This window comes from Ursus arctos, unplaced genomic scaffold (assembly GCF_023065955.2).
Source record: "Ursus arctos isolate Adak ecotype North America unplaced genomic scaffold, UrsArc2.0 scaffold_14, whole genome shotgun sequence".
Classification (NCBI taxonomy): Eukaryota; Metazoa; Chordata; class Mammalia; order Carnivora; family Ursidae; genus Ursus; species Ursus arctos.
This window is the reverse complement of record NW_026622808.1, coordinates 68,904,559-68,932,511: the sequence shown is the minus strand read 5'-3', so window position 1 is coordinate 68,932,511 and position 27,953 is coordinate 68,904,559. Positions and strand designations below refer to the sequence as shown.

The following is a 27,953-nucleotide window of genomic DNA, read 5'->3' as shown; positions in this document are numbered from 1 at the left end:
CTTCCTCCGTAAAAGACCCTTCCTCTCCTTATTCTGTGCGCTTGGTTATGGTTTTGCGGTGCTTTGCTTGTCTCTGGTTGCAGTTCTCTGCTATTCCCGAATCAACCCGTTTGCTGGCAAGGTAACCGGTGGTTTTATTTCTAAGGCTAACATCTTTCACTTTCTCAAGGACGTTGCTCCCACGGCTACCCACTCTCCTGCATCATCGAATTTATCCTTTACTGGATCATTCCCATTAGATCACAAATGGCCTATAGTATTGTCCTTAAAAAAAAAAACCAAACAAACCCTAATACCACATTTTCCTCCAGTTACCACTACTTTTCCTGCCTCCACCACAAAACTCCTCCAAAGATTTGGCTCTACCTGCTATTCAACTCATCAGTAATTCCTGCTGTCTCAGCCCCCAAAATATGCTCAGAACTGACCCATTGTACGGCCGCTGCCCAGGTCTTCTCTTAGCTCCCTTGGCTTCCCGTTGCAACCAGAATGAATTCCTACCTCCTCCGTGTTTCATGAGGCCCTCTGTGGCTTGACCTCCACCTAGTTCTTGACCTTGCAATGCACTCTCCTCTTTGCTTGCTATCTACAGCCACACTGACCTTCTTTCTGTTCCTCAATCACTCCATTATCTTCCTGCCTCGGGGCCTTTGCACTTGCTGGTCCCTCTGCCTGGGGCACCCTTCCCCCAAACTCTGCCATGGCTTCCTCCTGACCATCATTCATGTCTCAGGTCAAGTGACCTCCTTCTTCCATAGCACTTGATAGGACCTAAGATTATCTTGTTTTTAAAATTTTGTGCATTTAAAAGCATTAAAAAAATTTTTTTAAAATATTTATTTATTTGACAGAGAGAGACAGCCAGCGAAAGAGGGAACACAAGCAGGGGGAGTGGGAGAGGAAGTAGCAGGCTCCCAGCAGAGGAGCCCGATGTGGGGCTCGATCCCAGAACGCCGGGATCACGCTCTGAGCCAAAGGCAGACGCTTAACGACGGAGCCACCCAGGCACCCCTAAAATTTTTATTTAAGTAATCTCTACACCCAACGTGGGGCTTGAAGTCACAATCCTGACACCCCAAGATCAAGAGTCACACGCTTCCCCGACTGAGCCAGCCAGGTGCCCCTAAATTTCTATGCGTTTCTTAAATGATTGTGCCACTGAAAGTGAACTTCAAGAGGACAGGGGCTCTGTTTTGTGAACTGCTGTTTATAACCACACCAATGCCTAGCACCTAGTCCACGTTCGTCAGTGTTGTTGACCATCTCTCCTCTGGTTCCAGCCAGTCCGTATCTCTCCAGGACTTTTATCTCCTGGATGCGTCTCTGCCTCTGGCTACAAAGGTTTGACCTTGACACGGGCCTGCTCAGCATCTTCATGGCTCCTCGGTGTGTTCGGATGAAATCCAGCTCCTCGGCAGAGTTCTCCTTGGCCATCCAATCCAGGCTCCCCTGTCATCTCTCCCTGACCTGAAGCTTCATGGTAGGTCTTTGTTGCTACTCACCACCCACATGCTGGTTTCCCTTCTGCACCTTTCTCTTTCTGCTACCCCCCCACTTTTTTCCTGTCACACTCCTTCCTTTAAGATTCACCCAGGGCATGACCTCTTCCCGGAAGCCCTCCCTGACCTGCTCCCGCAGAGTTAGTGGCTCTGCAGTTTGCCCGTCTGTCTGTCCAGGAGCCCAGCTGCTCTTCAGGGACCCCAGGCCCCGAGGCATAGTGGACGAGCGTCACAGAGTGAGGAACAGCTGAAGGCTGGCTGGGTCTCTGATTTCAGGTGGTACATAGGCCTCCGATATACATACTGAGACAGACGAGGGACGGACTCACTCCTTTCCCATTCCCTGACCCGAAGGAGACAGCCTTGGTCTGGTCACGGTATTATAAAGGAAGCTGCTTAGAAACCCTTTACTTGGGGGAGGGGGGCCTAGGTCCTTCTTCTCACAGGAAGCCGAGGAGAGTAAGAAGTGGAAACTACTACCTAGCGTTTTTAGCCCGTGTGCAACCAGGGGTAAATGGGTCACCCCTGCCCCAGCTGCTGGGGCCCCTTTGACCAGAAACTCTGCTGGCTGGTTTCTGCAGACACACATCTCTATCCATAAAGCTGTTCGGGGCCAGGCTGTGGAGCGGCCTGCCTGGCTTTGGACCCCGGTTTTGTTAACGTACTAACTCCATGATCTTGGGAAATAGTCTCTGCTTCTCTCTGCCTCAGGTTCCTCATCTGTAAAATGGAGGAATAAAAGAACCAGCCCCCTGCGAAGCCGTGAGGCTGAGTGAGTACGAGGCGCTCGAGACATGTTGCGTGGAGCCTGGAGCAGTCTGTGCGGGGTCAGCCAGCCACCGGCGAGGGTCTGCCTGGATGCTGTCAGGGTATAAGAGGTGGGCCTGGCACCCTTTGATCTGTCTGTGGTGTCGGAGGGATTTCTGTTTGGTTGAATGGATCCAACAGTCTAGCTTGGCACCCCTGACCACTGGGGCGTTGACCCATGACCCCTCAGGCTCAGCAAATGCATCTGGTCGGAAGTTAACAGGTCATTCTATTTTCTGTGAACTTGCTGTTACCGTCTCTGTAAGGCAGGTGGGACTGCTTTCTCAATTAAATTAGAGCATATCAGCTTTCCTTCCTAAAATCATTTACATAAATTTAAAAAGTGGGCTGATTCAAAGGAAAATATTGAGTTGGTAATAGCACACGTGGTGCACAGATATGGCAAATATCTATAAGGTGGGGCGTTCAATTGAGTTCAATCCCGGACTCGCCCACCTCGCGCTAGGGGGGATTTTGAAGCCTGTTTATTCCTCTATTCAATGAGTGCGCTCGCCACCTAGTGGCTAGAGTGCGAAATTACAGGATATTTGGGCAAGTGGGAGCAATTTCAGGTCAACAGAACGATTTTGTTGCCAGGTGAGAGAGGGTGTTAATTAGAAATTCCTACAAAAACACTTTTTTCCCCCCAGAAAAACATTCTTAACGAGTTTCAGACCATTTGAACAATCCCAAAGAAGCCTTTTTAGAAAAGAGGCCAAAGAAGAGTGATAGACGTGAAGGCTATTCACAAATACCCACCCAGTTCTCCTATTTTCCGTGAGATTCCTGTCCCACTCCCTGCCTCCTCCTTGCTTTTCCGCTCACCCGGGGCCAGCTTCGGGGCATGCAACCAGTGCAGCTGCAAGGGCTCCCCACCCAGAAAGGCCCCGCGATTGGGGCTTAATGCTCTGTGGCTGCTGTCATGAAATTCATAATTGTCTTAACTTTGAACTTGTTCAGCGGAACATGCCCCAGGGCCTTGGAGCCTGGCTGACACGGACTCCACTACCTGGCACCTCCCTGACTCTTGACTGCCTGCTCCCCTGCCTCGCTGGTCCCCCAGACCCCTCCTGCTGCCCTCCGGGCCAGGGTGTGTTATGCTGTCACTCAGGCAGCTCTGGGCCTGGGGGACCCTTGTCCTCCTTGCAGACTGCTGGTCTAGTGATTATTGCCAGGCCTCCAAAGGTACAGCCAAACACCCACCGCAAACACACCTGAATTATCCTGTGTTCTGATAAAGCCTGTTTTTTTAAATTAGGAAATCTGTTATCTCTTGCTATATAACAAACCTTCCCTCAGACTGGCAGCTCGCAGCAATAACGTGTACCCCAGACTGGCAGCTCGCAGCAATAACGTGTACCCCAGACTGGCAGCTCGCAGCAATAACGTGTACCCCAGACTGGCAGCTCGCAGCAATAACGTGTACCCCAGACTGGCAGCTCGCAGCAATAACGTGTACCCCAGACTGGCAGCTCGCAGCAATAACGTGTACCCCAGACTGGCAGCTCGCAGCAATAACGTGTATTCATTTATTAACCCGCACTTTCTGTGGGTCGAGAACTTGGGAGCGGCTTTCTGGATATTGCAGTTTGGATCTCAGCCTGGGCACGCTCGCTGGAAGACTTGACTAGGGCGGGGGGACATGCTTCTGAGGTGTGAGCTGGCTGTTGGCTGGAGGCCTCAGGTCCTTGCTGGCTACCGACAGGAGACTCGGATCTCCTGTCACACGGCCTTCTCCACAGGATGCTTGGGGGTCCTCGTGACATGGACAGCAAGGAGGGAGCCACGGGGCCTCGTCTCATGACCAAGTAGCAGAGGTCACACCATCAATTCTGGCTTGTTAACCTTGTCCTTGTTAAGTCTAGCTCGTGCTCAGAGGGAAGGGAGCCCGGCTTTGCATCTTCAAGGAAGACTATCGAAGACATTGGACATTTTAATAGGAAATGTTCAAATTCGAATAGTTGTAAGGCTGCTCTCAAGGAAGAGCTAAAGCTTTATTGAGAAGCATCTAGCAAGGATGAATTAGTCAATGGTAGCTCCCAGGAGCCTCAGTTGACAGGAAACTTCTGGGTCGGGCTTGTGATTGATGCTCAGGCCCAAATATCAGGGGAGAACCTGTTTGTGGTGAGGGCTTCTCAAGAACTGTGCATTCACTTTGCTTCTGACCAGAGAAAACCCCAGGTTTCCCATGATGGCAGCTCCCTGGGCTCCATGATTTAACCCCCTGGAGACATCACCCCAGCCTGCAGCTCAGCGAAGGGGGACCCCGTCTTTTTGTGAGATTGTACCTTGACCGTGTTTTCCGTCAGTGGCCTCAGGCCCTGGTGCTCAGTACAGGTCCTCCTGCTTATCACGGGGACAGGCCGGGGCCTGGATCCGGGCTCTGCTGTTGAGCTGCGTGGCTGTGGACGAGGGCCCTCATCAGTCAGAGGTGGAGGTGAGAGGGAACGCTGCCCACCCTGGCCCCACCCGGCTTCTGTTGGTCACAGATGTTGATGCTGCCTTTGGTCCCTGACCCGGGCCTTTCTCCAGGGAAGTCCTGTGGTCCTCTCAGGACATCTCACCCTGAGGCAGTGGGCCAGGTTCCCCTGGGCTGGGAGTAGCAGGCCAACCTTGGGCCAGAGCACAGCATCGGGCAGATGCTTAGGTCACGCCCGAGTTCAAGGTCTTGAAGTTGAGAAGGTCCCAGCCTCTCCCCACTGGGCAAAAGGAAGGCCGCCGAGGGGCAAGTCAGCAAGGCTGAGGGGCCGGGAAGCACCGGATGCCAGGGCTGACTGCAAACACAGCTGAGAGACCTTCTGTGCCCCTTCTCCCTTTTCTTCTTTTTCAGTGGACTTAGTTTTTGAAGAGGAGTTAGGTTCACAGCAAAATTGAGCACCAAGGATAGAGTTCCCTCTGCTCCCTGTCCCTGCTCATATTCACAGCCTCCCCCACTATCGCCGTCCCAAACCCGCGTGGTGCATTTATAACAACCGAGGAGCCTGCGTGGACACATCGTCATCTTCCAAAGTCCACGGTTTGCAAGGCCCACTGTTGGGGTGTATGGGTTTCGACAAGTATGCCTATTATTGGGGTCTCATATAGAGTAGTCTCTGCCCTAAATTCCCCTGGGTTCTACCCCGTCATCCCTCCCCCCTCCAACCTCTGGCCACCTGTGATCTCTTTACTCCGTGGTTTTGCCTGTTCCAGAATACGATATAGCTGGACTCATACGGAATGCAGTCTTCTCAGATGGCCCCTTTCACTTAGTGATACACAGGGACGTTTCCTCCTTGTCTTTTGGGGGCTTGGCCGCCCGTTTCCTTTCAGTGCCGAGTAATAGTCCGTTGTCTGGATCTGCCCCAGTTTATGTATCCATCCCCCACTGAAGGACATCGTGGCCGCTTCCAAGGCTTGGCGACTAGGAATAAAGCTGCGTCAATACCCGCGTGGGGGTTGTGTGGACGTACCTTTCAGCTCATTTGGAGTAAATACCAAGGAGCGTGACTGCTGGATTTGTGTGGGGAGAGTATGTTTAGTTTTTAAGAAAATGCCGCACTGCCCTCCAGAGTGGCCGCCCCGCTTGTGGCTCTCCCAGCCAGCGAAGTGGCACTCCCGTCGGCGAGGAACAAGAATTCCGTTGCTCCGCATCCTCACCAGCATCCGACGCTGTCAGCCTTTCTGATTCTGGCCGTTCTAATAGGCGCGAGCGGCGCCCCCTTGTGTTGGCTTGCCCGTCCCCGGCGACAGCGGACGGCGTCCCCAGCGACAGCGGACGGCGAGCATCTTCTCCGGCGGACCGTCTCTGTATCTTCTTTGGTGAGCTGTCTGTCCCGGGCCTCTGCCCATTGGAAGAAGAATGAGGTCGTTGATTCTCTTATTATTGAGTTTTAAGAGCTCTTTGTTCCGGATAACAGACCTTTATCAGATGTGTGTTTGGCAAATACTTTCTCCCAGTCCGTGGCTTCTCTTCTCGTTCTCTTGTCAATGTCTTTCTCAGAGCAGGACATTTTAATTTTAACAAATTCTAGGGTATCAGTTCCTTCTTGGAAGATCATGGGTTTGGTGTATTTTAAAAGGTCATAAGATACGCAAGTTCACCTAGATTTTCTCCTGTGTTCTATTTCAGGAGTTCTGTAGGTTTGCCTTTTATATTTAGGTTTATGACTCACTTCAGTTTTCGTGAAGGGTTAATTTTTGTGAACTGTGTAAGGTCTGTGTCTAAATTCTTTTTTTTTTTTTTTTTGCATGTGGACGTCCATCTGTCCCAGCACCATTTATTGAGAAGTCTGTCTTCGTCTTGTATTGCTTCTGCTCCTTTGTCAGAGCTCGATCAGTCGACTGTATTTGTGTGGGTCTGTTTCTGGGCTTTCTATTCTGTTCCACTGTTGTATTGGCCAGCGTCACACATCTTGATTACTGTGGCTCTATGGTAAGAACTGACGTCGGGTAGTGTCAGTCCTCCAACGTTGTTGTTCTCTTAATAGTACGTTGGCTGTTCTGGGTCTTTTGCCTCCCCGTATAAACTTTAGAATTGGTTTGTCAGTATCCGCAGAGTAACTTGCTGGGAGTTGGATTGGGGCTGCCCTGAGGGGAGCGATCAGTGGGAAGAACTGACATCTTGCTAACACTGAGTCTTCCGGTCCACGAACGTGGAAGATGCCTCCGTTTATTTAGTTCTTTGATTTCTTCAAAACTCTGATAAGCGTTTTGTAATTCTCTTCACATAGATTTTGCACATAGTTTGTTAGATTTACAGCTAAGCGTTTCATTTTGGGGAATGCTAACATAAATGGTGTGGAGTTTTTTAATGTCAAGTTCTACCCGCTTATTGCTGGTTCATAGGAAAGCAGTTGCCTTTCGTGTAGTGACCTTGTATCTTGCAGTCTTGCTATAATTGCTTATTCCTGGGTTTGTTTTTCTGGTTGATTCTTTTGGATTTCTACTTACATGATCATGTCATCTGTGCACAAAGACAGTTGTATTTCTTCCTTCCCATTCTGTGTACCTTTTGGCTTAGTTTGGGCTGCTGTAACAAGACACCATGGACTGGGCGGCTTAAGCGACAAACTTCATTTCTCACCGTTCTGGAGGCTTGATTAGCGTGCCAGCATGGCTGGGTTCTTGGTGGGGGCCCTCGTCCTGGTTTCAGATGGCCACTTTCTTGTTGTATCCTGGGCTGGCGGAGACCGAGAAAGGGGTGAAGCAGGCAGTCTCATGTCTAAGGGCACTAGTTATCACGAGAGCTCCACCCTCATGACCAAATTCCCTCCCAGAGGCCTCAGCTCTAGATACTATCCCACTGGGGATTAGGGTGTCAACATATGAACTTTGAGGGGTTACGAGTATTCAGTCCATAGCACCTCGTATTTCTTTTTCTTGTCTTTTGCCTTGGCTAGGACTTCCAACAAGATGCTGAAAAGGGGTGGAGAGGGGGGACATCCTTGCCTTGTTCCTGATCTTAGTGGGGAAGTATCTAGTTTCCTTCCGTGAAGTGTAATGTTGGCTCTAGATTTTCTGGAGATGTTATCAGGGTGAAGAGTTTCCCTGTGTGTAGTTTGTTGACAGGTTGTTACTATTGTTTTCTCATGAATAGGTGTTGGGTTTTGTCAGATGTTTTTTCTGCAGTTATTGATATAATCATGTGATTTTTCTTCTTTAGCCTGTGGAGTGATGCATTACGTTAGTTAATTTTTGAATGTTGAGCTAGCCTTGCATGCCTGGGATAAATCCCACTTGGTTGCGGTGTAGAATTCTTTTTCTATATTGTTGGATTCAATTTGTTAATTTTTTAAATGACTTTTGCATCGGTGTTCGTGACAGATACAGCCCCATAGTTTTCTTTTCTTATCATATCTTTGTCTAGTTTGGGTATTAGGGTAATGCTGGCCTCGGAATGAGTTAGGGAGTATTCCCTCTGTTTCTATCTTCTGGAAGAGATTGCAGAAAATTGGAAGAATTTCTTCCTTAAATGTTTGGTAGAATGTACCAGTGAACCCATCTGGGCTTGGTGCTTTCTCTTTGGGAAGGTTATTAATTATTGATTCCGTTTCTTTAATAGATACAGGCCTATTCATATTTTTTCTTGTGCAAGTTTTGGCAGATGGTGTCTTGCAAGGAATTGATCCATTTCGTCTAGGTTAGCAGATTTGAAGACTTGGGGTTATTCATAATACTCTTTTATTATCCATAGAATGTTCATCTACAGTGATATGTCCTCATTCATTTCTGATATCAGCAGTGTGTCTTCTCCCTCCTTTTCTCAGTTAGCCTGGTGAGAGGCTTATTGAGTCAATTGATCTTCTCAAAGAACCAGCTTTTGGTTTCATTGTTTTTCTCTACTGTTTTCCTATTTCCAATTTCATTGATTTCTCCTCTACTTTTTAAAAATTATTTCTTTTCTTCTGCTTACTTTGGATTTAATTTGCTCTTCTTTTTCTAGTTTCCTAAGGTGGAAGCTTAGATTTTTTATTTTACATCTGCTTTTCCAAAATATGCATCCAATGCTATAAACTTCCCTTTAACCATTACATCCCACAAATTTTGGTAGATTATATTTTATTTTCATTTAGTTCAAAGTATTTTTTAAAAATAACTCCTTTACTGGGGCGCCTGGGTGGCACAGTGGTTAAGCGTCTGCCTTCGGCTCGGGGCGTGATCCCGGCGTTGTGGGATCGAGCCCCACATCAGGCTCCTCTGCTAGGAGGCTGCTTCTCCCTCTCCCACTCCCCCTGCTTGGGTTCCCTCTCTCGCTGGCTGTCTCTCTCTCTGTCGAATAAATAAATAAAATCTTAAAAAAAAAAACTCCTTTACTTTTCTTAAAGATTTTATTTATTTATTTGACAGAGAGAGAGAGAGAGCACAAGCAGGGGGAGTGGCAAGCAGCGGGAGAGGGAGAAGCAGGCTCCCTGTTGAGCAAGGAGCCCCACACAGGGCTCGATGCAGGGCTCGATCCCAGGACCCTAGGATCATGACCTGAGCCAAAGGCAGACACTTAACCAGCTGAGCCACCCAGGCGCCCCATAGTTCAAAGTATTTTTAAGTCTCTCTTAAGATTTATTTTTTCACCTCTGTGTTATTTAGGACTGTGTTGTTTAATCTCCATATATTCTGGGATTTTCTGCCTATTTCTGTTGATTGCTTTCTAGTTTAATTCTATTATGGTTTGAGAGCATACAGAATATGTTGAAATTTGTGAGGTGTGTTTTATGACCCAGAATCTGGTCTATCCTGGTGAATATTCCGTGTGAGCTTGAGAAAAATGCGCGTTTTGCAATTGCTGGATGAAGTCATCTATAGATGTCAATTAGATCCAGTTGGTTGAAGGTACTGCTGAGTTCAACTATGTCCTTACTGATTTTTTGCCTGCTGGATATGTCCGTTTCTGTTAGAGGGGAGTTAAAGTCTCCAAATATAATAGTGGATTCATCTGTTTCAACTCACAGTTCTACTGGATTTTGCCTTGTATATTTTGACACTGTTGTTAGGTGCATACACATTAAGGATTGTTATATCTTCCTCAAGGATTGACCCTTTATCATTATGTAATGCCTCCCTTTGTCCCTCAGATTTTGTCCTTGCTCTGAAGTCTGCTCTGTCTGGAATTAATATAAACTCTGATAAAACCCCAATAGGTTAGGCTCTGGTAAAATAGTTTCTCTTAAGGGCAGGCCTTGGTAAGGAAAATAGAATGTTCTGGCATATTTCAAAATGGTTACTTCCCTTCCCACTGTGAGAAGCATGAGGGTTTTTTTCCCTCTGATTTTCCCTGTGAGGACCTGGTAGAACTTCAGAAGGTAAAACTCACAAAGGTGTGGGACCCCACCCCCCGTGACTGGGTCCCCCTGGGGCGTTTAACTCCCTATACTTGTCCACAGTGAGCCTCCACCAATTTGTTGATTACAGTTCAGCTTGTCCTATTCTGGTACTGGTTCCAGAGAAGGTGAGTTCTTCTTTGGCAAGTTGTAATTCTCTGCATTCACCAGTCTGTTTCCAATTTTGGGGATGGCTGTTTGTCCTGCAACCTCATTTCTCGTGGATCTAAGAGGAGTTGTTGAATTTTCAGCGTGTTCAGCTTTTTACTTGTCATTGGATGCACTGGTGACTTCCAAGCTCCTTACATGCTGGACTGGAAACTGGGCACATGGTTGCTCAGCCACAGACTACATCTCCCAGCTTCCCTTGCAGCTAGGCATGGCCGGTGGGTTATGAGTAGAAGCCTTGTGAGCCAGAGTGCCTTCCCTTCCCTTCCCCTCTCCTCCTTCCTGTGGGTTGGAAGGTAGATGCAATGCTGATGAATTGGCTTCCACTGTGCAAGGGGGGACATAACTCTAGGGAATGGCAGAGCAACAATGTGGAAGGGACCTGGGTCGCTGGGTGACCGCACAGAGCAGAGCTGCTCTGCCAACCAGGACCACTTACCTCTGGACTCTTACAGCAGGGAAATAAAGTTTTATCTTATTTGACCCAGAGTATTTTGGGGTCTCTTTATCAAGGTAGTTTAGCCCGTACCATAACTAATCCAAACCCCAAACCCTTAGCGAGCCCAGAGTTTCCTAGCTAGAGATGGCTGGCTGTGGTAGAAAGTGTAAGAGATGTGGGCAGAAAACAGGCCCCTTTCCAGGCTTGCTGCTGATTTGCTGTGTGATGTTGGGTATTTCTATATCCAAATCCATCTCAACTTGCTTCCAATGAGATGAGGGGCATACAAGGGTGGTGATGAACCACTGATGGTTGGGCAGTCGGTAAGAGAAGATTTAGGGAAATCTTGAGGATGAACTTAGTGTAATTGTAACCTACAGGAGCCTTCTCTGCCTGTTTGCAGATTCCTCCAGGAATATCTCTTCTGGTCCCTCTTCTTTTTTATTAACATACAGTGAAGTTGACTTTTTTTGAGGTCTATGAATCTTTTTCTATTTTCATAAAAAATTTTTTCAAAAATTATTTTATTTGACAGAGAGTGAGAGCGAGCAGGTGGGGAGGGGCACAGGGAGAGAGAGAATCTCAAGCAGACTCCCCACTGACTGGTGGAGACCTATACGCGGCTCCATCCCATGACCCTGAAATCATGACCTGAGTCGAATTCAGGAGTCAGCCAACAAGCCACCCAGGCGCCCCATAGGTCTATGAATCTTTTTTTTTTTAATTTATTTGAGCAAGAGTGAGTGAGAGAGAAAGCACAGAGGGAGAGGGAGAAGAAGACTCCCCACTGAGCAGGGAGCCTGATGCAGGGCTCGATCCCAGGACCCTGGGATCACGACCTGAACCAAAGGCAGACATTTAACCAACTGAGCCACCCAGGTGCCCCTCTATGAATCTTAACACGTGTAGATTCCCGTGACTGACACCATGGTCAGGATATGGAACAGCTGACCCTTCTTACTGGGCAGGGGCACAGGTGGGGCTCACCTGGGTCATGCAGTCATTAGCAGCACAGCTAAAGGAGGAGGGCCTGGTGGGCTCAGCCTGAGCTGAGAGGAGCAAGCTGGGGGCAGCCCTCTCTGCTCAGACTAGCCTCCTCAGTGCCCAGCCCTGCCCACTGGGCCATCTGACAGGACCAAAGGTGAGGTGGCCCTTCTGAAATGGCCACTGGCCTTGGTCTCTTATTCCCCTCCGAGAGGAACCATAGGGAAACTAAGCATGGGCCTGTGTCACTGTGCTTAGGAGCCTGCAGTGTCTCCCTGACGCCTCCTGCCCCCCATCCAAGCTGCTGAGTGTCTGAGGCCAGACAGGTCAGGAATGCCAGCCAGGCATCATCTGTCCCCAGTCCCTGCTGCCCTGCCCTGGAGTGCCCGCTGCTCCCAGGCTCCCCACTGGGTACCCCTTGATCCTCCTTCTCCCATGATCCCCTTCTGTGTCCCTGTAGCTCTGGCTCCAGGCTCCTAGTGCCCCCTTCCTCCTGCAGTCCTGCAGCTGCCTCTTCTTCACTCCCCTCCATCTACCCTCCATGAGGCAGCTCAGAATCCCCCAATGGCTCCCGATTGCCTGTGGGAGCAAGTCCCAGATCCTCGTCTGCCTTTGAGTCCCCCCCATGACCTGCTACTGTCCCTCTAGGCACCTGCCTCACCCCTACAGTTTCCCTCTGTGCGTCTGTCCTCCTTGGCTCAGATGAACCCCTCTTGGCTGGACTCTCACAAATATTTTACCTCGATTTGGCACTGATTTCACCCATATCGCACTATTTGCCAATGTATCTTTCTCTCCTGTGGGATGGTAAGGTAGATGAGACCAGGCACCTTGTCTTACTCCTTCCTGTGACCCCATGAAATCCAGTACCCACTATATGCTTGGGAAAGAGGTGTCCCAGGTACTGTACTAATGGGAGCCCTTTCTGGCACTACACTTTGCTCTTGCTGTTTCCTCACATTAAATACCCTTCCCTCCTCTCTCTGTCCATCTAAATCCTACCTCTCTTCTAGAGCTAGTTCAAGGGCAGCCTCCACCCAGAAGCCTGCAGTAATCACCCCTGCCTTGTGTCCCCCCAGCCCTCTGCCTGGTCTTCAGTACTTCTGGGGGTGTGGGAATTCCCCAGTGTGCCAGGTGTGGCCTGGAAGTTGATCACAGCAGTGAGAGGAAGGGGACAGTGCTGGGAGGGAAAAGACCCCAGGAACCCAGGGAAGGGATTCTGGGCTGGGCTGTGTGACAAACTGGGCAGGGGAGGCAACAGCAGGTGTGGGCTAATCCAGCAGCCCCAGGGCTTGAATGTGAACTGTGGCAGCAAGAATGCAGGGGCTGCGAGGGATCCTGGGAGGAACTCAAGGAAAGGATGTCTGCCAGGCTCTGTTGTGAGAGGCTCCGGGGTTGAGCCCAGTCTCAGAAGGAGTCAGGGTCTCCAAGGTTCTGAGCATGTGATGGTGGTCAGGCTAGCCATGGAAGTTCATCCGATGGTGGTCAGGCTGGTCATGGAAGCTGGTCTGGTGGTGGTCAGGCTGATCTGGAGGCTGGTCTGATGGAGGTCAGGCTGACCAAGGTGCCCACAGGCTGGGCCAGTGGCCTCAGCAGGAGATGAGGAGGGGGTTGGTGAGTGCAGGCGCTGTGGAGGCCAGTGCTGAGGGCTCTCTCCGCAGGAGCTCACAGCCAGCCAAAGCCTGGTGCAGGGCATCCAGGATGGCGGAGGGTCCGGATCTCCCCTCTGGAAGGAAAGGATGGACAGCGAGGGCAGTTCAGTTTGCTCACCGTGGCCCACATAGCCACTCTTCCTCCTTTCTGGGGCCTTCCCCAGTCCTGCCCAGTCCTGCCCAGCTGCCTCCCCCTCTTGTCTCTCTCCCACTGAGGACCCCAGAGAAGGGGACTCCTAGCACACAATTTCTGACCTCCCTGTCAATTCCAGGGACCATTCAGGGCACTAGACCTACCTGAGCCTTGCCCAGCAATGCCCTGTGAGGCCAGCGAGCAAAGGCTCATCACCAGTTGGTCGCCCCATTAGTGTGTGAGGCCCTTTGAGGAGAGAGCTTGGCCTGGCTCCTCTTGATTTCACCAGCCACAATCTGGCACTGATGAAATCCTGAACTTTGTCTAAACAATGGGGGCCATGGAGCGTAGTGCTTAAGGGACAGACCCAAGGCTTTGGGTACAGCTGGCACTTGGCCTTTCTCTGCTTCAGTCTCTCCATCTGTGGAATGGGTACAAGAACAGCACCTTCTCCAATGGGCTTTTGTCATGACTCAGGGAGTTGAGAGCACGTGAGGTGCCTCCGCAGAGCCTGGCCCACACTCAGCCCAGCGACTGAACTGACAGCAGGGAACCTTGCCTAGCTCCCGTGGGGGTTTGACCATGCTGGCTTCTGTTTAGTTCTTCTCCCTGGGACATCAAATAGCATTTTTAACTTTCTGAAGCCTGTTCCTGACTATGTACTTCATGGGTGGTCAGGGCAGTAATGACAGTGGCATTTCGCAAACAAGACACTCAGGACAGAGAGTGCTGGGTCAGGCAGCTCTCCAGACGCTTGTCCAGGCTCTGAAAGATGGGGGAGTTCTCCTACCATGTGTTGGGTCCTTGCAAGCATCCAGCGTGTTCAGCAAAATCTTCCCCAGGGCTCTTTTCGATATGTTCTTAAAAAGAAATGGAGACAGGGCTGGACTGCACTGTGGCTGCCATGTCCTTGTTCGGCAGGTGGGACTTGGTGGCCCCTAGAGGCTTCTGTAAGGCTCCTTGGGGGCACATGGAGTCACTACCCCCATCGCTTCCTAGGTCCCTACCCCTGGCCTGGCCACACTGCCTGATGGACTTCTCAAAGACTTGGTGTGTGGGGGGGGGTAGTGCGCAGAGCAGTGGCCGTTCCATCAAAGATCACATATTTTTGGATTACCATTTATGTGCCAAAGTAGAAGTTGGCACTTTGGAAATAGCCATGAATAAGAGCATTTTAATGCATTAGCTCATTTAATCTTTGCAACAACTTACATTACTAGGCTCATTTTAACCAGTGAAGAAAAACAGTGCTGAGAAAGAATGGGAAATTTGCCTAAAGCCACCCAGCCAGGAGGTGGAAGAACCAGCTCTTACCCCCAGGTGGCACGGCCTGGAGCTGTGGTGGTGACCACCGCCTTCACTGTCTGCTGGCCTTGGCTGCCACTCAGCCATTCTCTTGGGCTGTGCTGCCCTGGCTGCAGACTTGGTAGTTCTGTGTCTGAGGCAGTCTGGTGCACAGGCAAGAGCCCACTTAAAACCCAGGCAACCTGGGTTCAAATCCTACTTCCACCTTATAGTGGCTGTAATCCCGAGGTAACTGTCTCTCAAAAAAAATTTTTTTAATGGTTTGCTGATGCTATTTAGGAACACAATTGATTTCTGTGTTCTGATACTTTATTATTTATCTTGCCAAGAAATTACAATAATTTTCCTCTGGAGTCTCTTGGGTATTCTGTGTACATGAGTATGATATATAATCACTGATAGCTTTGTGTTCCTGTCTAATCCTTACACCTTTTCTTTCTTTTTCTTGTCTTACTGCATTGGCTAGATCCTCTAAGTTGGCGTACAAACAGTGATGACATGCATGCTCGTCTTGATTCTGACTTTAGCAACATTCCTTCTAACATTTCACCAATAAGTGTGAGGTTTGTGAGAGGTAGTTTGGCTGAGACTCCTTATCTGGTAAAGGAAGGTCCTTACTGTTCTTAATTTGCTGAGGGGTTTTATGATAAAAGGAGACTGACTGATTTTTCTATACCTATTGAGATGAACATATGGTTTTTGTCCTTTAATCTGCAATGTGGTATATGATGTTAATAGGTTTTTTGATCTTGAATTATCTTTAAATTATCTTTAAATCCAACTTGGTCATGTTGCATTTCTTTAAACACTGCTGGATTTGGTTTGCTAATCTTATTTAATGTTTTGTGCCCATGTTTCAATGTGACATGAGCTTATAATTTTCCTTTCTTCTATTTATCTTTCTCTGGTTTTGAAATCCAAGTTATATCAGCTTTATAAAATGAATAATATCACCTTGGGCAGGGCAGAGAAGCATTCCCTTCTTTTTAATATAACTTCCCTGAGCCTCCTTTTCTGCCTCTTTAAAGTGGGGGTGACACCTGCCTAACGTGAGGAGAGCTCCGAGCCAGATGCCTGACACAGGCCAGTGCTCCCTCCGGAGGGAGAGCTCCTCCCCTTGCCCTGGGCGTGCCCGTGCGCCTACCAGGGCCCGGAGCCTCTGCAGGAGCTGCAGCACGTCTACCAGCTTCTCCTCCAGCAGGGACAGCCGCACGCGCTCTGTCTCCACCATCTGCAGCTCCAGCCTCAGGTGCTCGTTCTCTTCCACCTTCTGCTGCAGCTCCGCCTGCGGGGACCAACGGGGACTCAGCACCCACCCTGCTGCCCTCTGCCCAGCACTCACTGGGCCACTGCCAGGCAGGGCCCATGACTTGCCTTGACCCTTTCATGGAGGTCATCTCATCTGACCTTCCCCCCCACCAGCCTGCCAGGTGACTGGGCAGATAAAATCACCCATCTTCCCAGTGGTGGCACCAAGGCCCAGAGAGACTGCGTGTCTGGCCTAAGGCCACACAGTGAGTTGCGTTAATGTAAGGATATGCATATTTTGTTTTCTATTTGAGGACTCCATTTTCCCTTCTCTATCCATCTGCTTTCTTTTCTTTTTGATATATTTTTTTTGGTTGCAAGCCACAGAAACCTATCTGGGTAGTTAAACAGAAAGAGAATTCACTGGAGGCTCTGGGTCATTCCCAGAACAGGCTGGCAGCTGGAGAAGCTCAGGGATGGGGCAGCAATGGGGGTTGAGATGGTAGGACAGTCTCAAGCCTCTTGTCCAGAGGTCAGAGCTGAGAAGGACACTCTGCAGCCACTCTCTCACTTCCCTCAAGAAGGAGAGCCCCAGGCGGGGGCCCGATTGGGCCAGTGCGAATCATGGCCCACTCTTGGCCAGGGGAGCCCTGAGACCATGGGTCCTAACAGGATACCCACTAGGGGGCAGATGCCAGGCAGTCACAAAGCATCAAATGGCTACCTGCCTTCTAAAGCAGGGATGTGAGGCAGTCCCTATTTTTGGCACCGATGGAGGGGAAGAGAAGTAGGTGGAGGTGTGGCACCCTTGGACACTCTGGGTCCACTCTGGGCTTTGGGCAGGACAGAGGGCGGTGCCGGCGCCCACTGCAGATGGGACTGGGAGGTGGGCTTGGGGACACCACTCATGTGCCTCAGTAACTCTGCTAACCCCTCGCTTCCTTGGAATTTACTTAGAAAAGAGGTGGTGGCCATGCCCTTTGGAAGCACATTAGACCACAGATACGTCAAAAACAGTATGGATTTAGAATTTCAGGTATATCAATATAAAACGATCTTAGATCAAAACCAGTGTGCAGAAGCAAAGCGGGCTAGGGCTCAGCGACATGGTAACTCTCAACGGCACTCCGTGCTCGATTACTGTGGAATGCAGTAGAGACAGGAGAGAAACATGCTACGCGCTCTTACTGAAATGGAGACACCCTGCTAGTGGTGTTGTCTGCCAGCTCCCTCCCATGCCCTCAGTAACTTTCCTGGGGAGAGAAGTGTCCCTCCTCCCCCTCATTTGACTTTGCTGGAGCTGCTAATCCCTGACCCCTGCCTGCCTACCACAGAGATTGGCCCGGGGACAGGCACATGACCAAGGCTGGGCCAGTTGGAGTTCTCCCCTGAGATTTAATATATTGGGCTCTTATCCCCCTGGGCGTTCTTAGGTGGGCCAGTGGGAGCCTAGAGCTGTCCGTGGTCCTGCCTTTCTTTCACCACCACATGGAGGAAGCCCTTGTGAAGTAGGGCGAAGTAGGCCAGCACCCGGAGAAACATAGCAGGTAGAGGCCAGTGGGACAATCTCGTCCGAGTACTGGATCCAGCTGTTCCTGAAGCTCACCTCCCCGGCTGTTCTTCTGAAGCTGTTCTTGCCGGCTCCGTATTCTAATAAATACCTGTTTTGTACTCAAGCTAATCCGAGATAATTCCGTTAACTTGCAACCAAAATATTCTTCATTAAATCTGAAAGCAAGTCGCCTCTCCTCTCTGAGTCTTGGTTTGCTCATCTGTGAACAGCGCCCAGGACTCGGCTGACATGCGTCAGGGTTTTTCCAGCTATGAGCCTCTAGCATTGGTCCAGACCTCGACCTCTGGGCTCAGCTGACCTCCTCCCCAGGTGTCCCCAGGGCCTTCCCACGGCAGCCCTGGGGCCCCAGCTGCTCCACCAGCATGGCGATGCGGGCCTCCGACTGTCCCACGGTGCAGGCGTGGTCACCACTGCCACAGTGGCCGAAGTAAGTCATGAGCTTCTTGGCTGTCTGGTCATCACACCTGCAGCAAAGGAGAGCACCAGCACTGCGGAGCGGCTCTGTGGAGTCTGCTCCAGCCTCAGAAGGTGGGGGTTGCCACCGAGTCTGTCTCCTGAAAGCCAAGCCAGGCCATGGCAGGCCCTGCTCAGTACCCCCCATGGCTTCCTGTCCTACTCAGAGGAAAAGCCAAAGGTCCCACCCAGTCTGCCCCGTGATCTCTCTGACCTCCCTGCCATTCGTTTTCACTCACGTGCTCCAGCCTCAGTAGACCTTCACTGCCCCTCCAACATGCCTCAGGGCCTTTGTACCTGCTGTTCCCTCTTCCTGGAGTGCTCTCCCCTCGTGCTCACATGGCACCTCCTTAGAGCGGCCTCCCCAGCATCTCCCTGCACCCCCCTCTGTCCCTTCCCTGCTTCACCTTTCTTTCTCACACTTGTCACCACTCACTGGAATAGGGGCTCTGGGGGGTGGGGTGCTGTCTTGCTTATTGCTGTTCTCTCAATGCCTCCAGGTTTGCCTGGCACATAGTAGGTGCTTAATAAATGCTTGTTGTTGACTTAAGGGTCAGTGAGAACAATAACCCGGGAAAACTGTCAGCACTGTACCATTTAATGAAGGTCAGTGCTGCCTCTTGACGGTGAACCTACGGGGATCGGGCACCTGTTGGTCGTTTTATCGCCTCGCTAGCAAGTCCTCACAACACCTCTGCCAGACCAGTGTTACTGGCCCATCTTAGAGACGGGAAGGCTGAGGCTCAGAGACGTCGGGCAACTTGTCTGAGGTACCCCAGGCGTCTGGGTCTTTCTCCCCTCCAGGGTGGTCATGAGAATTAAATAAGCCAGGGGGTCAGCTGGAGGAGGGAGTGTAAGCGCTCTTTCTTGTCGGAGCAACTGGGTAAGGAAGGTTCTGGTATGTCCTGGAGTCACACTAGAGCTTTGGGCTGTCTTGGGATAATGGCCAGGGGAGTGGGAGGAAACCAGTGCGAACTAAAGCCCCCCACAAAGTGTGCCTTCGTCGCTCACCTCCCTTCATCCCTGCACATGCTGGGGGGCGTCTTCTCACTTCCCTCCTGTGGACTAGAGGCCAGAGTGTCAGGGGAGCTGGGGGGACCTGGCCTGGACTTGAATCAGGTCCCCAAGGTCAAGCTCTCTGAAGGGGCCTGGACCTCCAGCGCCGATCCTGGATGCCCCCCACCCGGCCCACATACCCACTCCCGCAGCCGGAGAGGCGCGCCAGCAGCGTCTTGACCTCTGCCAGTGACCTCTGCTCTTCCTGCCACTTCTCCTCAGCCTCTTCTTCTTCGTCGGAGGCAGCCTGGCCCTCCACTGAGCGGAACAGCTGCCCGTCCGCTGCTGGAGAAGCACGGGATAGGTACCGGGGCCAAAGGGAGGGAAACCGGAGGCCCTCCCCAGCGGCCAGTGCGGGTGGGTCACGCAGGGGGGACAGGCTCCGGCACCATCAGCCCCTTTTCCACATGGCCGCTCTCCCACCCACCCCATCCCTGCAAGGTGAGGCCACCGAGGCTGGTGGGGCCCCTCCCAAGTGCCAGGCCCAGGAGCCCCTCCCTGGGGTTTTACGCAGGGACCCTGGGAGCAAGAAGTCCTTTCCCTTCTCTACTTTGTAAGATGACACAACCAGCCAGGGCCTGCCTGTGCCCTCAGGGGTGCGCATTATTTCCATTTTAGGATACGACAGTCCCAGGCAGGGGAGCCATGGGGCTGGGGTCGGGGCTCTGCAGGGCATGGGCACCAGGTTGAACAGATTTCCAGCTCTCAGGGAGCTGCATGCCTCTACCATTTGAGGGGTTGTAAGGGAAGAGTTGTCACGCGTGTGACTCTGTGTGACCCCCAGTGTGGCCGTGTCTGGTTGGGGTGCTCCAGTCTGGTTGCACATCGGAAACCCCAGGGTCTGTCGTGGCCTCCGGTGTCTGGCCGTGCGGCGTCAGGCTCTGTGTCCGGGTGGAGGGGGGGCAGCCCCTGACCGTCTCTTCAGGGGAAGCCCTTCCCTCTCCTCCCCACTCCACCCCAGCCCAGGGGACACACGAGTCCAGCCTGGCCAGGCAGAGCGCACGCTGCCCGGCCACGTGACTAGTCCAGCCAAGGCAAGGGACCCAGCATGAGCCAAGGAGAACCAGGCCAACATCTGATTCAAACTTCCAGAGAAGAGAAATGCCACTGTTCCTCTGACCTGGGAGTTGGACGGTGTGGGTCTGCAGCTCGTGGGGGCTGTCTGGTCAGTCTGGGGGAGCTCCTTCTGCACAAGGCAGCAAGAGATGAGGTTCCACGCCACATGGGCTGTGCCTGAAGCCTACTTGGACTTTTTAATTAATTCGAGCCAGTCTGACAGCGACAATGGCCTGACCCTCGCTGACAGATGGTGTCTGCGCAGCAAAGCTGTGTCCTCCCGCCCCCAGCAGAGGGAGAGGAGAACCATAAGCAGCAGCGCTGGGCCTGGGCCTCTGTATTTTTAAAAGGCTCCTGGGTGATCCTGGCCACCTGGCAGGTTTGGGGACCACTGACTCGGGTCTCCTGACTTGGGACACCCGTCTCTCCAGCCTGACTGTCCCGGCTGGGTGAGCTCAGGGCCCTTCTGTTTTGTTTCAATAGAAACTGCCCCGGACCAAACAGAACCAGGGTGGAGGGGACTGGTCCATGACTTTTTGGTTGTGTGAATTGTATCCCCAATATTGAGAATTTGTTTTTCGTCCTGGCAATTTCCTGATGCTGTGTGTGTGCGCTCACACGCGTGTGTGTATGTGTGTACGTACATGTATGTGTGTGGTATCATTGCCGTCACGGTCATCAACACCGTCCTGGTGCCCCAGGGGTTCTGAAGAGGAACAGGAAGGATGGCGCCCAGCAGCCCCTCCACGCCTGCCCATGACTGAGCCCGGGGAGCACCGGGCACCCTCTCAGCCAGTGTCGCTCCTCTTTGCACCTGATGGTTCCACACCCACCGGGCCCAGGTTCTTAAGACGATGGGCCTCTTTGTAGTCTCCTTGAGGGGTGACCAACCAGCCCCTGCTTACACACCTCTGATGATGGGGCACTCACACCCCCTCAGTTCCCTGAGCACCTCCCTTCCCTGCATGGGACTGAAAGGGGACACATTTTTCCCACACTGAGCTGGAACCTGCGCCTAGGAACCGCCCTCTCCCACCGGTGTGTGTGCTCCCCAGCCTGTGGACTCGGGCGCCCAGCCTCAGCACACAGGGAGAGTGGGGTTCTGTGTGGAGGCTGGATGGCAGCATTGGTGCGGACAGCCGTGGGAACAGGGCTGGGCACAGCCGACCAGTTGTGAGCCTGGCAGCAAACCTGAGTGTGGCAGGGACAAACCTTCGTCCGGGGGTCTGCTCCCGGAACTGCTGTCTGACGGCCAGGCGCCCTCTGGAGGGCCGTCTGGGCTTCTGGTGCCACTGTCCGCAGGGTCTTCACTGTTGGCTTCTGGCTCCGGGCTGGCTGGTGACGAGATTGGGAGCTGAGTGCCCTCCGACCTGTGGGCAGGGGAGAAGACACAGGTGTTGAGAGGGAGGAGGGGGCTCGGCTGGGTTTCTGCAGGAGAGGGTGGGATGTGGGCCCATGCTCTTCCACTGCTTACTCTGCACGGGTAAGCTGTGTCTGATGGGCCTGAAGAAGATGCTGGATTGTCTCTGAGGTTGACCCTACTGACTCCCTACGTGGCGGCCAGCATGTTAGAGCCAGCCTTCCATGACAGACACTCACTCTCTCAGCACCTCTTGCAGCGAGGGCACAGGCTGTAACCCAATTTTAGCCAGTGAGACTAAAGGCAAAATCTTCTGAGAAGCCTCTGGAATGGACTTGTATCCCTTATAATAAGAAGATCAGGAAAGCAAATGCCCTTCCTTCCTGCCTTTGGACGTTGTCATGCGGCTATGATGTTGGAAGCTATGGCAGCCATCTTAAGACCATGAGGAAATGGGGGAGAGAATTACAGAGTAGTTAAACAGGAGCCCCGCCATCTTTCAGCTGCTGAGGTAACTAGTCCTGGCGTTACCCACCACTGGACTTCTTATTACGGGTGAGATTTTTTTTAAAAGTCTTCATTGTTTCAGTTACTTTTAATTGCATTAAAATTGAAAGTATCTCTTCTCTTTGGGCTTTGGAGAACCTACTTCACCCTCATCAATCAATTTCCTGGATAGTCTAGGGTCCTCGCTTCTTGAATATTCATTTTCCTTGTCACTGCAGTTACAAAGTCGAGGAAAAAATGAAAACGAATCTATCATAACATGAAAATATTCACTATTGAAAACTAGTCCTTCCCACCTTCCTCATTTTACACCAACATCTGTCTCTCATCTCTTCAGAATCTGTCATTCCTTATCTCTCTCTGACTATCAGACGTAACAACCCAGGACAAAGGGTCTGTAAAACGGAACTGCGCATCTTGGAAAAGGAGAGGCTTTGGGATGTCAGCGAAGGGGATCCTGGGGAACCGTGGGCATCACAGCAGGACCGCTGACTGTGGGGATGTGGCGGAGTTGGACCAGTCTACAGCGGAATAAGACAAAATCCACAGGATTAGGAAGGGCCAGGAGCACCAAAAGAGGACTTGGAGGACTAGGAAAAGCCTTAGAGAAAGTAACAAATATCTCAAATATTTTTGCAGAAGAGACCCTCCTCACGATTAAGCTGCAAAAATAAGCAAACGTGAAGTTAAGGACGCACCATTGTATTTTCACACAGTTTTGTTGGAAAAACGATTCCAAAAGGGACATAATCAACCCAGAAACAGTCTAAGGATAAGTGCACGGTGACGCAGCCACGAAGATTACTTTAAAAATGAGTGAAAAATGAAAATGACACTTGCCATGTGATCCGGCAGACTGCCTCTGGGTACACACCCCAAAGATGTGAGAGCAGAGACTCAAGCAGGTGTTCACACCCATGTCCACAGCAGGACTCACGACAGCCAAAAGGTAGAAACACGCAAGTGTCCACTGATGGATGAATGGATGAAGTGTGGTCTCTACAAACAATGGAATAGTATCCAGCCTTAAAAAGGGAGAAAATTCTGACATGCTACAATATGGATGAACCCTGAGGACATTATGCTCAGTGACATAAGCCCGTCACAAAAGGATAAACACTCTGTGAGGTCCCTAGAGCAGTCCAATCCCTGGAGACAGTAGGACGGTGGCTGCCAGGGGGCTGGGGGGAGGGGGAGGGGAGCTGGTGTTTAATGTGGACAAAGTTTCCATTTGGGAAGATGAGAAGCTTCGGTGGATGGGTGGTGGGGATGGTTGCACGACAGTGTGAATGTGCTTAATGCCACTGAACTGCGCCCTAAAACATGGCTAAAATGGTAAATTTTATGTTATGTATAAATTTTACAATTAAAAAAAAGAACGAGTAGTTGAAAACATCACCTGGTTTTATTAACAGAAGAGTACAATACGCTCACTTCCTTACATTTTGGTTTTATTTTTCAGGTTGAAGCCTCAGTGAAATCTGACACAGGTCACTCTCTTTCGTCCCATTTTATGCAGATGCCTTTCAGTGGATTTCCCAAGACCAAATGTTACTGGAAAAGAAGGACCCTCTGCTCCGTTCACATTGTCGCTACTTGGAGTCACCGGCCAGTCTTCACCCGCACAGACCACTGTAAAAGCAGAAGCCGTACACCAAGGGTGAACCGGGGTCCTTGGTTCCAACCCAGCCTTGCCAACGAGCGACTGAGAGTGGGACTTGGGCCCCGTTTTGCAGGTGGGCCACTGGAGCCGATGACCTCTGAGGGCCTCCCGTCTCTGCTTGGGGTCTCAGGGTCAGGCCTGAGTATCCCGAGGAGCCAGCTTGGCCAGGAGCAGCGTTGGCTGCGTGCGTGTCAGGGAAACCACAGCAGCTGTTCCAGAGTGACTGGGACACGGGGACGAGGCACTGCAGAGAGTTCTAGCAGGTGTGGGCACCCAGGGTTGGTCAGGTGGATTCAATGTCCCAAAGAGCCGAACAAAAGGGGATCTGCGGGGCTGCACTTGAGGCCTGGGGTGGGGGTAGGGGCGGGGGCATCGGCCACCCAGGTACCTCACCTGCTCCCCCACCTCTACCACAAGCAGCCCAGCTGTTCAGAGGAGGGCGGGGCACATGGCTCCTCCCCACGCTAATTAGCATGATCCCGCCCCGGCCACTGCGATTGACCCAGGCCTGCACACAGAGCCAATGCCACGCAAAGAACTGCTGGGTTTTTTCGCGCGGACCCGCTTGCTGCCTGCCTGGTGAGATGTGAGGATGAGGTGGGGAGCTGTGACAGCCATGGGTGACTCCCAGGGGATGGCCGAGAGATGCAGGAGGCTACAGATAGAGCCTAAAGATGACAATAGAAACGAGGTCCTTGATAACATTATTCGAGTTGCTGGATCAGGCTCTGCCTGAAGCCAGGCTAATCCTGAACTTTTGTGTTTTCTGAGCCATCAACTCTGACTTAAGTCCTGCATTCACGTCCCTCTAATGCAAGCTGAGAATGGGGATATGGTTTGGTAGCTGGCAATGTGAAAACCCCATTGGTGGGTATTCTCGCGTAAGCGTGAAACCTTGTGAGGTGTCCGAAGGCTTGGGCCACAGCCTGAAGAAGAGAAGACACGAGGGTATAGGGCCACTGTTTGAAGACTCAAGGGTGGAGGTGAGTAGTCTTTATAAGGCCCCAGAGAGTGATGCTTGATCAGGATGGGGGGAAGCAAAGGTGAGACTTGGAGAATCATACGGAGGCAGTTTTAGCTCACTGCGAAGGAGAACTTTCTCACGGGGATTGCTGACCAAGAATGGAATGGGCTGTCTTGTCAGGTAATGAGCTTCCCGGCAGAAAAGGTAGTAAGGAGGTAAGGACTTCAATGGCTGGAATTCTGAATAGAGTTGGAGGCTGAACCCAACAGTATCTACATCTTCCCACTATGAGATGCTGCTTCCCCCTCCCCCAATTATTTAAGGGCTTCAACAAGGAAAATGGGTTGGAGGGGACGGCTAGCATAGGCTGGCTCTGGCACACTGGTCCCTACACTCCCCACATCCCCACAGCCACTGGAGTCTTAGAAGCCCTGCTCCAAGTGCAACTTCCTGCATTAACAACAACTAAACCTTTCACAGAGCGCTTAGTAGGTGCCAGGCACTGTTCCCCACATCAGCCCTATGAGGTAGGTACTGCCATTACCCCCGTTCTGCAGATGAGGAAGCGGAAGCACGGGGAGCCCAAACAGCCTGTTCAAGCCGCACGACGCAGACCTGGAGGAACTGGCCTCAGTTCCTTTGAGGGGCCTTTGGCTCCAGGCCCACGTCAGCGGCCCCGCCGGGCGGGAGGGAAGCTTGGAAAGCAAGTCTGCAATGACCCAGCCCAGCTGCCGTTCTCATTAGGTGACCTACAGGCCACATGCAATGATGTCAGGAAGAGGAAGCCACTAACAGAGTGTGGAGAGTGGGACAGATGAGGACACACTTCAGAATTTTCCAAGAAATAAAATGTGGCTGCAGAGAAAGTGTTTCCCTAGGGAGACCGAGTGCTACTCTTATCTAGTTGGTATTTAACTGAGTCTGTCATCACCCTGCTGATTCAGTCTGGAGGCTCACTCACATAAGCACATAAATGTGCTATAATATCCCCACCTTAATACAAAACCCAGAAACCAAGCAAAATAACCCTCCCCACCATCGGGCTTCCCCCAGCTACTGCGGTCTCTGTCTCCTGCGGGCGGGGCTTCTTGAAAGCCTTGCCTTTGCTACATGTTGCTGTTCCAAGTCTCAGCTTGTCCCCCATCCCTGCCCTGAGGCTGGATCCAATGGCTGCTTCTCAGCGCTCATCTCGTTTGGCCCGTGAAATGAATACTACATTTCATAGTGCACACGTCATGGTGCACACTCCACGGTGCACATTTCACGGTGCACACTTTACGGTGCACACTCCACGGTGCACATTTCACGGTGCACACTTCACGGTGCACACTTCACGGTGCACACTTTACGGTGCACACTCCACGGTGCACATTTCACGGTGCACACTTTACGGTGCACACTCCACGGTGCACATTTCACGGTGCACACTTTACGGTGCACACTCCACGGTGCACACTTCACGGTGCACACGTCACGGTGCGCATTTCACGGTGCACACTTTACGGTGCACACTCCACGGTGCACATTTCACGGTGCACACTTTACGGTGCACACTCCACGGTGCACATTTCACGGTGCACACTTCACGGTGCGCATTTCATGGTGTACATTTCACGGTGCATATTTCATGGTATATACTTCACGGTGTACATTTCCTGGTGTACATTTCATGGTGTACATTTCCTGGCATACATTTCCTGGTGTACATTTCATGAATACTACTACACAGAAAGCAGTAAACTCTACAAGACTCCCTCACCCGGGCACTTTCTTCCCCTGGCTTCCGGGAGACAGCTCCTCCTTCCCCGGCACTCCTCCTCGTCTACTTTGCTAGTTCCTCCTCTTCATCTCTACCCCTCTATGCCGGCTGCTGTGCCCTCAGACCCCACCTGAGAACTTCTTTATATCCATTCACTCTATAAGGGGTCTCAGCCAGTGCTGTGGCCTTAAGTGCTGATGACTTTCCAAATGTGTCTCTGGCTCTGGCCTCTGGGATCCAGTCTTCCGACAACTTTACCCGGCTTAACTGCTGCCTTGGCATCTCCACCCGGATGTCCCACACGCATTGCTGATGCCTCACAGTACCCTTGTCTTTCTCTGTCTGCTCCTCCTGCTTCCCCTCAGTAAAAAGCGCCATCACCCACCTGGCCACCTAAAGCGGAGGTCATACGTGAGGACGGAGAGTCTGGCCCATCGCTCAGCTCCCACCCCAGTGCCCAGCCCAGGGGTGCTGCAGGGGGGCTGCTCAGCAAAGGGCGTGGCATCATGCTATATTGTGGCCACTCCTTTGCCGGGGTTTGTGCAGATGGGGACAACAGTGGGAAGGAGGAGGGTGGGGAGAAGGAGTACAGCCCCTGCCCTGAGGGGACCGCTGCGTGGCAGGGAGCCCAGAGCCTTCACTCTTCAGGGCCACACCCACTGGACTCAGGGCCAGACCCTCACACAGACAAGGAGGGCACTGGGTCAGCAGAGCAGGAGAGGTGTCCTGGAGGACTTGGGGACTTGGGGTTGAGTAGAATGAAAGAGGCTTGAGTGGAGGAGGGAAGGCAGCAGGTGTGTTTGGGTACAGATGGGGGGCAGTAGAGCTAGAGAAGAGGACTTGCAGCAGATCAGAAAAGGCAGGACAGACCCTGATTGGACGCCCCAACTTTGGGCTGGGCCTTGTGTGTGCTATTTTGGGTACTGCTCATCCCCTGGACTTAGGAGATTGATATCGCTCAGAGGAAGAAAAGGTTAAGTCACGGCGATGGTTGGGGGCCAGCAGGGATCTGGACCTGGGTCCAGGTCCAAGCCTGACCTTGTTCTGTCGCGCCGTCCCTTATGTCACCAGGCCTTGGAAGGCCCCACGTATCATAGATGGCGGAAGCCGGTGGAGCTCTGCAGGTATTGGGTTGAGCCATATGGAATTAGTGGATTACTGGGTTTTACTGCTTTTGACCTAAAAGGGCAATTTAAAATGGTTTGATCTGATAGGACATGTTTGTATAATGTTTCTTGATTGACTGCAAATCTGTCATGTCAGTAGTGAGTATCCTGGTTTGTGAAAGGCTTTGTTAGAACTTTCTGGGCTTAAGGGCTGCCTGGCTGGCTTAGACGGTGGAGCATGTGACTCTTGATCCTGAGGTTGTGATTTTGAGCTCCATGTTGGATGTAGAGATTACTTAGAAATAAAAATCTCAAAAAAAGAAAAAGAAAAGGATTTTCTGGGCCTGGAAATCTGACAGCCATCGGCCCTAGGCCTGGACCATGTGGCCCAGTGGTTTAAGTAGGGTTTCCCATAAGGATGGGTCCCA

At 51.6% G+C, this 27,953-nt stretch overlaps 1 protein-coding gene and 1 long non-coding RNA gene across 4 annotated transcripts in view; one reads left to right on the top strand and one right to left on the bottom strand.

Moving 5' to 3' along the window:
* On the top strand, positions 1–27,856 carry LOC125283793 (uncharacterized). Of its 2 annotated transcripts, none has more exons than XR_007191793.2 (4): positions 1–121; positions 1,281–1,480; positions 2,211–2,377; positions 23,496–24,012. It is a non-coding gene; the product is annotated as an uncharacterized LOC125283793 (long non-coding RNA). The 2 variants fall into 2 exon arrangements; XR_008959138.1 differs by having other exon boundaries at positions 7–121; positions 23,553–27,856.
* EFCC1 (EF-hand and coiled-coil domain containing 1) overlaps positions 10,586–27,953 on the bottom strand; it is a 42,351-nt gene continuing 24,983 nt past the window's right edge. The window contains exons 3-8 of one of the 2 annotated variants that reach the window (XM_044385100.3): positions 21,379–21,536; positions 19,251–19,395; positions 17,900–18,065; positions 15,925–16,065; positions 14,266–14,335; positions 10,586–13,416 (exon numbers count right to left, since the gene is read on the bottom strand). In XM_044385100.3, coding sequence (XP_044241035.1) covers positions 13,280–13,416; positions 14,266–14,335; positions 15,925–16,065; positions 17,900–18,065; positions 19,251–19,395; positions 21,379–21,536 — 817 coding nt within the window. In that variant the 3' untranslated portion in view covers positions 10,586–13,279. The remainder of the gene's footprint in view (positions 13,417–14,265; positions 14,336–15,924; positions 16,066–17,899; positions 18,066–19,250; positions 19,396–21,378; positions 21,537–27,953) is intronic. The other variant, XM_026501461.4, reaches the window with a different exon arrangement.